Below are 11417 nucleotides of genomic sequence, written 5' to 3' on the forward strand. Positions count from 1 at the left end.
AAAAATATATTTCAAAATAAAATGGAACGAAATCAGATGTCCACTGTGGAAATACATGTAATTCTATTCAATGGAAATAATAATTTGACATCACACACAGCTTTAAAAACTCACGTTACATATTATTAAAATATCGTCCATAGTCAGTAAAATAAAATCATGTAACTTTATTGTACCGTGCCTGTAAGTAAAAATACCAGAAATATAGAGGTTGTACCTGTTCTATCGTTGACAGAGAAATAAGACGAGTAAATTTTATTTTACCATTCATATGGTGAGAAATAAAAATGTAGGCCCATGTCAAAAGTCAAAAGAGCATATCACACCTACTGATAAGTGGACAGCTGCCAGGATTTCGCATATAGGAATATAATTTAATTCTTGTGCGTTCCCAAGTTCAAGACATGTCCATAATCTATGTCCTTGAAGACAATGTGATATAAGTTTGCTTTCAGATATATGAGGTTGTTAGACTATTGTAAATTATTAACATTACCTGTATTAAATAATGACCATCTTCAACAATTACGGCGACTTTTTAAATATGTGTTCTGATCGTTTTTCCACACACATTGCTCATTTGTTTGTTATGTAATTGAAAAGTAGACCTGTTTCATAATTTCACAATATTGAAATAGCAAAACACCTGTATTGGCCAAGTCGATTGGATATACCATGTTGACCTTGGAAACAGGGACACTAGAGACTTTTCAACATTAGCCGCCTTTATCTTTACTAACATCGTAACCAGCAGCGACAACGTACAGAATTCAATGTCGTAACTGGTAATTTTCTATTTATTTAAATAACTCTTGCTTCTCCTACCTACGGTGTGTCATGTCCCAATAGATTGCCTTTCAAGGACGCGTTCCAATTATCACGATTCGTGACAAATTTCGACCACCGAAAAAAGCAAACGCAATGCGCAATGCATATGTGTTAATGTTGCACTTTGTTTTAAACCACAAAAATCACTGTGTAGATAAACGTGTTTTGGTATCTTTTACCCGTGATTTATACACGTTTTCATATGTGGATTCGGTTTTTTAGTACCGAATGTATCTCTAACGGTACTTGCACTAGTTATTATTTACTTACGAGGTCACATGACTGGAAATAGCAGAAGTACTGACAAATACTAAATTCAGCGGAGCAAGGCGACATCATCCGATTTCACAAGTTGCAACACTGTTCAACAATGTACAACAATAAATTCACTAATTAGCAACAGAATTAGAAACGATGATACATATTGATGAAGTTTAAGCACCGATATCATTAACTCTTTTGGAAATATTTTAATTTCCTGTCCAATATTAAGTCAGACGTTTTAGCGATGCACCATATGATGCTTACCACTCTGAACCCCACCCCCAGTTACTCTCTAATTACAATTCTCCGTTCAGATATCTTTTGTTATATCTTTGTAACATTCTTTTTGGACAATCAGCAAAGATAGCAAGCGTATCACCCGACTGTGAAAGATACCAGGATAAAGCTATGACTACACTAAATCTTCAACAGCTGTCATTGATCAGGAGTGTTTTGCCCTTTTGACTTTGATGACATGCGTGCATATCTTTTCTATATAAACTCTTAAATACCATAAACTCGACCTATTACTGCATCAACGATCGCATTGGTAAGTGCCGCGTTCTTTAGTCGAAGAAGTATTTCTTTTCCATTATATCTTAGAAATTCGAATAGTAATAACCTATTATTGAGTTTGAACATAAGGACGTTAACTGGAAGCTCTTTAATATCTATATTTACATAAAAATATAAAGGAATTAAACATGTTTAGTTTGGACGATTGTAGCTAATTATCAATGTCGTGACACAATTTTCTGCTCCTAATATTTATTGCAAAATAATACATTGCATAATTGCCTTTAGTCATTTATTCGAGATTTATTTTATTATAGTTTCTTTTTCAGCCTTTTTGTCATTTGGATTTTTGATGACACTTAAAAAATGCACAAGACATTTAAACAAATCTGAAAAGGATTTAACTTTTACTGCTAAATAACGGTATCGCTAAAAACTGTCTTACTGCTAAACCTGTTTCTGATGATTTAAGCAAATATTTTTAATTGTTTTTGCTTTAAATTAAAAGATTATTAATCCTATGTTTCCAAACAATTTCTTTGCATGTTCAAAAGTCATTAAATTTAGTATTAGCGTAGTGTCGATTTTAATGTTCAAATGATATTTACAAGATGTTTGTCTTTACACAATATACACTTTAATACGTATACCTCTTTTCTTCTCTATAAAAATATTGGATAATCTTTCAATCCTCTATGACAACTGTTGCCTTTTATGTTATATGCGTGGTGTTTGACTTATCATACAGATAGTGATATATTCAAAATACTTAATAAATAATATAGTTAAACGTATCACAATATTTTGCAAGAGAAGATATCTGTTCTTCATTAAATTATACCCGACAAATGGTGAACCATCTGAAAGTCTCCTTCATGTATTCGATCACCAGTCGTTTCTACTTCTAATAAGATGACTTCGCTGATCGATAAACTTCCTCGAGATGGATTATGCTTACATTTAATATTGTGATGCGTTTCTTTTTCCCAAAGGTAACTAGTCTGTAAACTATACAAGTCGTCATGATGAAGTTGGCCATCTTTCTCCTTGTCGCTCTGCCCTTTGTCATGTCAGCATCACCGACGAAGCATGTCAACCCATTATTGAACAGTCTCTGTAAGTCAATTAACGCATAGTTTAATGACATATATATCGATGATTCTTCAATCCGACTTTACCACTCGGTTTGACTTTCTTTGGTTCCGAGTGTAAAATCTAGTTACATAATTAGTTTCTTCGAATATTTCTTTTTCATTACGCTATTGACCTCGAGATAAAAATGTTTGTATGTAACTCATGATATTATGATGATTTTATTACGCCATTTAAGTTTATTTCTTCCTCATTTACCATATAAAAAGTATGGTGTCCTAGAATATGTACTGTTGCATCTTTTCTTGTTCCTTGATGGACACACCTGTATCGATTGTTAGAAAATAATTAAGATAAAATGAACCAGGTTGATATTTTCATAATACTTTTTTTAATTTATGGCTATATCTAATTAAAATAAAATTCAACTTTGTAAAAACAAATCTAATTATTCTGACAGGAAACTATCCCATGTTCGATATTATAATAACAACAGCACAAATGAGTAATTCGTATTGTATTATGCCTATCATTGTTGAGGTTTGGTTTGGTTTGGTGTATTTAGTTTAACGTCCTATTAACAGCTAAGGTCATTTAAGGACGGCCTCCCGTGCGTGCGACATGCATGCGTGTGGTGAGTGCGTATGTGTGTTTTGGGAGGCTGCTGTATGTTCGTGTTAAGTCTCCTTGTGATAGGCCGGAACTTTTGCCGATTTATAGTGCTACCTCACTGAAGCATACTGCCCAAGGCACCCAGCAGCACACCCCACCCGGCCAATTATACTGACAACGGGCGAACCAGTCGTCCCACTCCAAATATGCTGACCGCTAAGCAGGAGTACAAATGTAGCAACTACCATTTTTAAAGACTCTGGTATGTATCGGCTAGGGAACAGAACCCAAAGCCTTCCTCACAGCGGCGAACGCTCAACTAAAGGCCAAAAGTGAGGCATTGTCAAGGGAGACATTAGGAAGAGAAAAAATAAGATCCCAAATTTAGTCGCCTCTTACGATCATGCAATGGGGGCAGCAGGTACAATTCTTACGCCCTACCTGCAGGGCCGCATTGTTGAGGTAAACATAACGATGTTACAAGATGTATATTTAATCTATATATATATATACATGTATATAATATTCAGACAATACCAAATTTATCATGAATAGAAATAAAGAATAACAAGTGTAAATGTATTGTAGAAAAAATACAAAATAACGAATATTGCCTTATGTTTCAGTGCACATTTTCCACGCAGATGAGCTAAAAAGACTAGTTACAGATTTAGTTGCCGATCTTGGTTCTGACACTAGGGAGGGAGAATGTGAAAAAGAGTGTAACCATCTCGTAGACACCCAGTTTAGTGGTACAGTCAACGTCCTGTCACATCAAGTTTGTCCTCTGGCTTGTCATTCGTAAGTCTCATTCGATATCTCGTATTTCTAATTGAATCTTCATCTTCAAATTGTATTGATATTTTTTAAATAAGTAGAAAGTAATGTTATGTTATGCAGTGTACAATTCACATTTTTCCAGTAGATGTACAAATTGAAAAGCAGAGTTCTTTGATACTGGAGCAATGGTTCCATATATAGATAAAGCAGAACTAATATATAACAGACTAAATGACTGCTGTTAAAATCTATCTCGTTTCTCTGACAGGTTGCAGGAACTGACCCACTTCTTCCATATTGGTCCTCACACGACTACCGCCAGTGTGTAATGCGAAAAATATCTGACTAGACATGGATTTAAATTTCTTTCGTTTATGTCAATAAGCGGATGAGATAAACTGTTCGTTAATGTAAATATTGGTTGTAACGTATCAAATAAACTTACCGAAACAGAAACTGGTGTTTTTTTACGTTTCAGTATTAGCCCTTGTAATTCGAATCGAAAAATGTTTCCGAGTGTGCGTAGAAAGGTTAAATAAATCAAATAAAATAAAATAACCCAAATTACGACAAATAGTGACGATTTTGATAAACAGCTGAAAAGCATAATAGGCATTGACAATTGGGTCTCCTACCCTCAATTTCCCAAAACTTTCAGAACAAAATGAAAAAAGTCTGAAATTACGATGATGTAGATTATCCGCAGGCACTTAATGAAAAATAAATTATCTTTCTTAATGTTTTTTTGAATTTAACATCATTGTGTAATGTATATACAAAGAGTAGATTATAAAAGGAATACCATTTTTAGATATATGCTTTACATGTTTACTACAATTACATCTAAAATTACATATTTGTCTAAAAGTAAATGTATAGTAACAGGTTTGTAACACAGGCGCATGCATAGAAAATGAGAATTTAAAAACAAATAATATAAGTGGTATGTGTACTTTGTAAAAGTAAAAGCCGGAAATGAACATGAACAAAACGGCACCCCACCTCACTTCAGTCGACTAAAAATCATACTATATACTACCGGCATCTAGAAACATTCATCTTTAACCTCGTGTCACTCAATAGGAATTGTTACATCAAAAACACAATAATCCATGAAAAGTAACTGAAAACATCGCCGAATTCCTCCTTCAGGACACTATTTTTCAAAGTGCTTCCTCAGCCTGTCCAGATTCATCATTTACATACGGAGTTCAAAGGTCATGCGTTTATATAATCGTCTGTCGTCAGGTGCACATTTTGGGGTCATCTCCGCATTCATTTTGTCCGGGAAACGCTTCGGGTCGTTGAAAAGTTTCGTTGATTGATAACCATAAATTATCTATCATTTTGAATGTGTGAGTCACGTGCAGCGAATATGACAGTGCACAGGAAAAGTAAAGGAAGTGAAGAATGCCCATTCTGCAATCACTTTTATGTAGTATGCCTAGACATTTCATACTAGAAAATCAAAAAAGGGGAATTGGATTAGCATACCTTTACCACAAAGGGAGAACAAATGCTTATTTATATGATTAAATTTTGACAGTTTGCTGAAATCTAGACGAACTAGACGAACAAAAAGAAAAGTGTATCACGAAAAAGTCTCATCCGGGAACTGGAACGTATAACCACATTACTAACTTCAGACCTGTTCATTTATTTCGCCAAAGTTTACAAACAGCATGCCGTCGTCAAACACGAAGATCATACTTCAGACCCGCCAAATGATTTGTTCGTTATGTGATCAATAATCCATCAATTTATTTTCATGAATCCCACAATTTTAGATTTAAAGAGGCTTGCCGGCAGAGATATCAGAAAAATTGGCTAATAAAAAAAGATTTTGTACACATGACAGATTGTTGGAATTGTTGAGTTTTTCATTTTATTTTCCTTATAAAACGCTGAAAAGTGATATTAAAACCTCATTTTTTAAATATTATTTATTTAATCGCAACCTGCAATAAGTTCCCGCTATAAAGTGGAGTCTAATTTGATTGACACATCAAAGAAACAAGCACGTGCACAGTTCCGCACAGTGATAACTTCAAAGGCAGCGGCGATTTACAAAGAAGATTTGCCGTTATATTCCATACATTTCCTTCTCAGGTTGCGTTTTAAAACGTCTTTTAAATACATATTCTGTAATTGTTTTCAAGAAATAAAGTCGGAAAGCCTCTAATTTTGTCACATAGAAACGTGTACTGAAGTTTATTTAGTGATCGGAGATGTGCCGTTTACGGGTCCGTCTGCGGGTAAGCCTCTTTAATATTTCCAAGAAATTCTTCGAGTTCCATCAAAATTCTATTAGTACTTACAAGATTCGGTACTTGCATATAGATTTATCACTGTTTCATTTAATTTTGAACTCCTTTTCATCCAAATTTTTGAAACCATATCGTTTGCTTACTTTACAACTTTCTTCTTCCTAATGTCTCTCTAGACAATGCCTCACTTTTGGTCTTCAGTTGGGCGTTCGCCCCTGTGAGGAAGGCTTTGGATTCTGTCCCATGGCCGAGACATACCAGAGTCATTAAAATGGTAGTTGCTTATCCTGCTTAGCGCTCAGCATATTAGGAGTGGGACGACTGGTTCGTCCGTTGTCCGTACATTGTGACCGTGTGGGGTGTATGATTCAGTGAGGTAGCACTATAAATCGGCAATAGTTCCGGCCTATCACAAGGAGACTGAACACGAACATACCACAGCCTCCCAAAACACACATACGCACTCACCACACGCATGCATGTCGCACGCACGGGAGGCCGTCCTTAAATGACCTTAGCTGTTAATAGGACGTTAAACAAAATAAACCAAACCAAACCAACTTTATTTCGATTTTCATAAAATTGATATCATTTGCCGCTTTGTGTCAACAATGTCAAAGAGTTAATACTGATCATCTATGTAATTCCATTCTACTTTACATCGCATGATATGTAAGTTATTGATGAATTACTTGATTAAGTTAAGATTAATTGAGTGTGTAACATATAACGCTACTCTAACAATAATTAAGCTGGCTGAAGGGCTTACAGAATAAAGAAACTGAATTGAAATGATAAAGAAAAGAGAATACTGTAGGGTATTTCTAATAGTTATTGTGTGTGTCAACGGCAGAATTTTAAAAGTATTTAGGGCTAACGCAAGAACCCTGCTGAGGGCTACGCAGGAGAAGCCACTACCATTTTTAAAGACTCTGGTATGTCCCGGCCAGGGGACAGAACCCAAAGCCTTCCTCACAGGGGCGAACGCTCAACCATAGGCCAAACGTTAGGCATTGTCAAGGGAGGCATTAGGAAGAAGAAAGTTGTCAAGAAAGAAGAGAAAAGATAAGATCCCACATTTAGTCGCATCTTACGACCATGCAATGGGGCCAGCAGGAATAGATGGCAAGTTCAATCTAAAACAAAATATCGAACACCTATCAGCTATTACCCCGTCCAAATTTTAACAACAAATATGCCGAGATGACCCCAAAAAGCGCACCTTTCAAGCGCGTATGTAAATGAGGAATCTGGACAGGTTGAGGGAGTAGTTTGGAGGAATTCCGCGATGTTTTCACGGATTATTGTGTTTTGGATGTAACAATTCGTATTGAGTGACACGGTAGGTTAAAGATGAATGTTTCTTGATGACGGTCGCATATAGTGTACATTGTGTCAATTTGAATAAATGTGGTTTTCAGTCGATTGAAGTGAGATGGGGTGCCGTTTCGCTCGTGACGGAATTGCCAACATTGTGATTTCCACAGTACACATTACCACTGCCTAATCATTTTTTTTTTAAATTCACATTTTCTATGCAGGCGCCTGTGGTTTGTAATTTAAGAAAGAATTCCAAAAAATGTAAAAATTGCTGCATAAACTGTAAAAAATTATATTTTGTGTTCTTCGGCGTGATGATAAAATGGGGTCAGTCAGGGCCAACATGTGCATGCCATCAAACTGTCATCCCATGCTGACAATGGTTACAAAATTAAAATGAATTCCAATAGAAATAAAACAAATAAAAGTCAAAAATGTTATTTCCCTATATAAAGTATAGTAAAGTTCACCCCCGCCCCAGGGGCAAACTTGAGACCCCAGGGTCATGAAATTCACAATTTTGGTAAAGAACCTTCAAAGGTATTTCTGTAATTTCAAATTGGCATTTTCTCTGCGCTTGCCCTTGTCATGTCAGCATCCCGCGAAGCATGTCACCCATTATTGAACAGTCTCTGAAGAAATTTAAAGCATGTTTAGCATATATATCGATATTTTCAATCCGACTTTTACCACTGGGTTTTTGGACTTTTTTGGTTTTCCGAGTGTAAAATCTAGTTCAAAATTTAGTTTCTTCGAATATTTTTTTTCATTACGCTATTGACCTCGAGATAAAAAGTTGTTATGTAACTCATGATATTATGATGATTTTTATTACGCCTTTTAAGTTTATTTCTTCCTCATTACCAATAAAAAGTTTTGGTGTCCTAGAATATGTACTGTTTGCATCTTTTCTTGTTCCTTGATGGACAAAACCTGTACGATTGTTAAAAATAATTAAGAAAAAAATGAACCAGGTTGATATTTTCATAATACTTTTTTAATTTATGGCTATATCTAATTAAAATAAATTCAACTTTGTAAAAACAAATCTAATTATTCTGACAGGAAAACTATCCCATGTTCGATATTTATAACAACAGCAAAATGAGTAATTCGTTTTGGGTATTAATGCCTATCATTGTTGGGGTTTTGGGTTTGGTTTGGTGTATTAGTTAACGTCCTTTAACAGCTAAGGTCATTTAAGGAGGGGCCCTCCCGTGCGTGCGACATGCGGGTCGTGTGGTGAGTGCGTATGTGTGTTTTTGGGGGGGCTGTGTAGGGTTCGTGTTAAGTCTCCTTGTGATAGGCCGGAACTTTTGCCGATTTATAGTGCTACCTCACTGAAGCATACTGCCCAAGGCACCCAGCAGCACACCCCCCCCGGCCAATTAAAACTGACAACGGGCGAAACCAGTCGTCCCACTCCAAATATGCTGACCGCTAAGCAGGGGGTACAATGAAAGCAACTACCATTTTTAAAGACTTGGTATGTATGGGCAGGGAACAGAACCCAAAGCCTTCCTCACAGGGGCCCCCGAAACGCTCAACAAAAGGGCCCAAAAAGTGAGGCATTGTCAAGGGAGACATTAGGAAGAGAAAAATAAGATCCCAATTTAGTCGCCTCTTACGATCATGCAATGGGGGCAGCAGGTACATTCTTACGCCCTACCGCAGGCCGCATGTTGAGTTAACATAACGATGTTCAAGATGTATATCCTATTTGTATATATATGATATTCAAATAATACAAAATATATGATGATTAAAGATGAATAAAGAATAAGAAGTGTAAATGTATTAAAGTAAAATACAAAATTACGCAAATTGCCTTCTGTTTCAGTGAACATTTTCCACGCAGATCAGCTAAAAACACTAGTTACAGATTTAGTTGCCGATCTTGGTTCTGACACTAGGGAGGGAGAATGTGAAAAAGAGTGTAACCATCTCGTAGACACCCAGTTTAGCGGTACAGTCAACGTCCTGTCACATCACGTTTGTCCTCTGGCTTGTCATTCGTAAGTCTCATTCGACATAGTGTATATATTATTTTAAATCCAGTAGATAACTGTATTGATATTTTTTAAATAAATATAAAGTAATATTTATGTATGCAGTGTACAATTCAAATTATTTCAGTACACTTACAACCTAAACAAAGAATTTTTAGATATTTTAGCAATGGGTTCAATATATAGATAAAGCAGAACTTATATATACCGGACTAAATGACTGCTGTTAAAATCTATCTTGTTTCTCCGACAGGTTGCAGGAACTGACCCACTTCTTCAATATTGGTCCTCACACGACTACCGCCAGTGCGTAAAGCGAACAATATCTAACTTGACATGGATTTGAATTTCTTTCGTTTATGTTAATAAGTGGATGAAATTAACTCTTCATTTATGTTAATATTGGATGTAGCACATCAAATAAACAAACCGAATCGGACACCGGTGGGTTTTTTTTCATACGTTTTAGTATTAGCCCATGTAATTCAAATCGAAAAAATGTTGCCGAGTTTCCGTGAAAGTGTTTGATAAATCAAATAAATAAAAAAACCCCAAATTACGACAAATAGTGACGATTTTGATAAACAGCTGAAAAGCATAATAGGCATTGACAATTGGGTCTCCTACCCCAATTTCCCAAAACTTCAAAAACAAATGAAAAAAGTCTGAAATTACAAATTGATGTAGATTATCCGCAGGCACTTAATAAAAAAAAATTATCTTTCTTAATGTTTTTTTAAATTAACATCATTGTGTAATGTATAACAAAGAGTAGATTAAAAAAGGAATACCATTTTTAGATATATGCTTTACATTTTACTACATTACATCTAAAATTACATATTGTCTAAAAGAAAATGTATAGTAACAGGTTTGTAACACGGGCGAAATGCATAGAAAATGAGAATTTAAAAACAAATAATATAAGTGGTATGTGACTTGTAAAAGTAAAAGCCGGAAATGAACATGAACAAAACGGCACCCCACCTCCTTCAGTCGACTAAAATCATACTATATACTACCGGCATCTAGAAACATTCATCTTTAACCCTCGTTCACTCAATAGAATTGTTACATCAAAAACACAATAATCCATGAAAAGTAACTGAAAACATCGCCGAATTCCTCTTCAGGACACTATTTTTCAAGTGCTTCCTCAGCCTGTCCAGATTCATCATTTACATAGGGAGTTCAAAGGTCATGCGTTTATATAATCGTCTGTCGTCAGGTGCACATTTTGGGGTCATCTCCGCATTCATTTTGTCCGGGAAAACGCTTCGGGTCGTTGAAAAGTTTCGTTGATTGGGTACCTAAATTATCTATCATTTTGAATGTGTGAGTCACGTGCAGCGAATGACCCGTGCACAGAAAAGTAAAGGAAGTGAAGAATGCCCATTCTGCAATCACTTTTTGTAGTATGCCTAGACATTCATACTAGAAAATCAAAAAAGGGGAATTGGATTAGCAAAACCTTTTCCACAAAAGGGGGAACAAAGCTTATTTATATGATTAAATTTTGACAGTTTGCTGAAATCTAGACGAACTAGACGAACAAAAAGAAAAGTGTATCACGAAAAAGTCTCATCCGGGAACTGGAACGTATAACCACATTACTAAAATTCAGACCTGTTCATTTATTTCGCCAAAGTTTACAAACACATGCCGTCGTCAAACACGAAGATCATACTTCAGACCCGCCAAATGATTTGTTGTTATGTGATCAATAATC

The 11417-nt window shown here is 35.6% G+C and overlaps 1 protein-coding gene and 1 long non-coding RNA gene across 2 annotated transcripts; both read left to right on the forward strand.

Moving 5' to 3' along the window:
• The first annotated feature begins 1513 nt into the window (after positions 1-1513).
• LOC117343868 lies at positions 1514-10129 on the forward strand. The gene is made up of 4 exons (XM_033906414.1): positions 1514-1642; positions 2601-2724; positions 9520-9694; positions 9942-10129. Exons 2-4 carry the CDS (start codon positions 2631-2633, stop codon positions 10000-10002), a joined length of 330 nt encoding a protein of 109 aa, XP_033762305.1. The 5' UTR covers positions 1514-1642; positions 2601-2630; the 3' UTR covers positions 10003-10129.
• On the forward strand, positions 3939-4544 carry LOC117343869. The gene is made up of 2 exons (XR_004536091.1): positions 3939-4113; positions 4361-4544. It is a non-coding gene; the product is annotated as an uncharacterized LOC117343869 (long non-coding RNA).
• Positions 10130-11417: the final 1288 nt, after the last annotated feature.

The sequence above is a fragment of the Pecten maximus genome, chromosome 15 (genome assembly GCF_902652985.1).
Source record: "Pecten maximus chromosome 15, xPecMax1.1, whole genome shotgun sequence".
NCBI classification, from domain to species: Eukaryota; Metazoa; Mollusca; class Bivalvia; order Pectinida; family Pectinidae; genus Pecten; species Pecten maximus.

Excerpts from the sequence above, each read along its gene's own strand:
- LOC117343868 (XM_033906414.1), top strand. The coding sequence starts at position 2,631 with ATGATGAAGTTGGCCATCTTTCTCCTTGTCGCTCTGCCCTTTGTCATG. Across the intron at positions 2,725-9,519 it reads CCCATTATTGAACAGTCTCT|TGAACATTTTCCACGCAGAT; the intron begins GTAAGTCAATTA and ends CTTCTGTTTCAG. Across the intron at positions 9,695-9,941 it reads TGTCCTCTGGCTTGTCATTC|GTTGCAGGAACTGACCCACT; the intron begins GTAAGTCTCATT and ends TTTCTCCGACAG.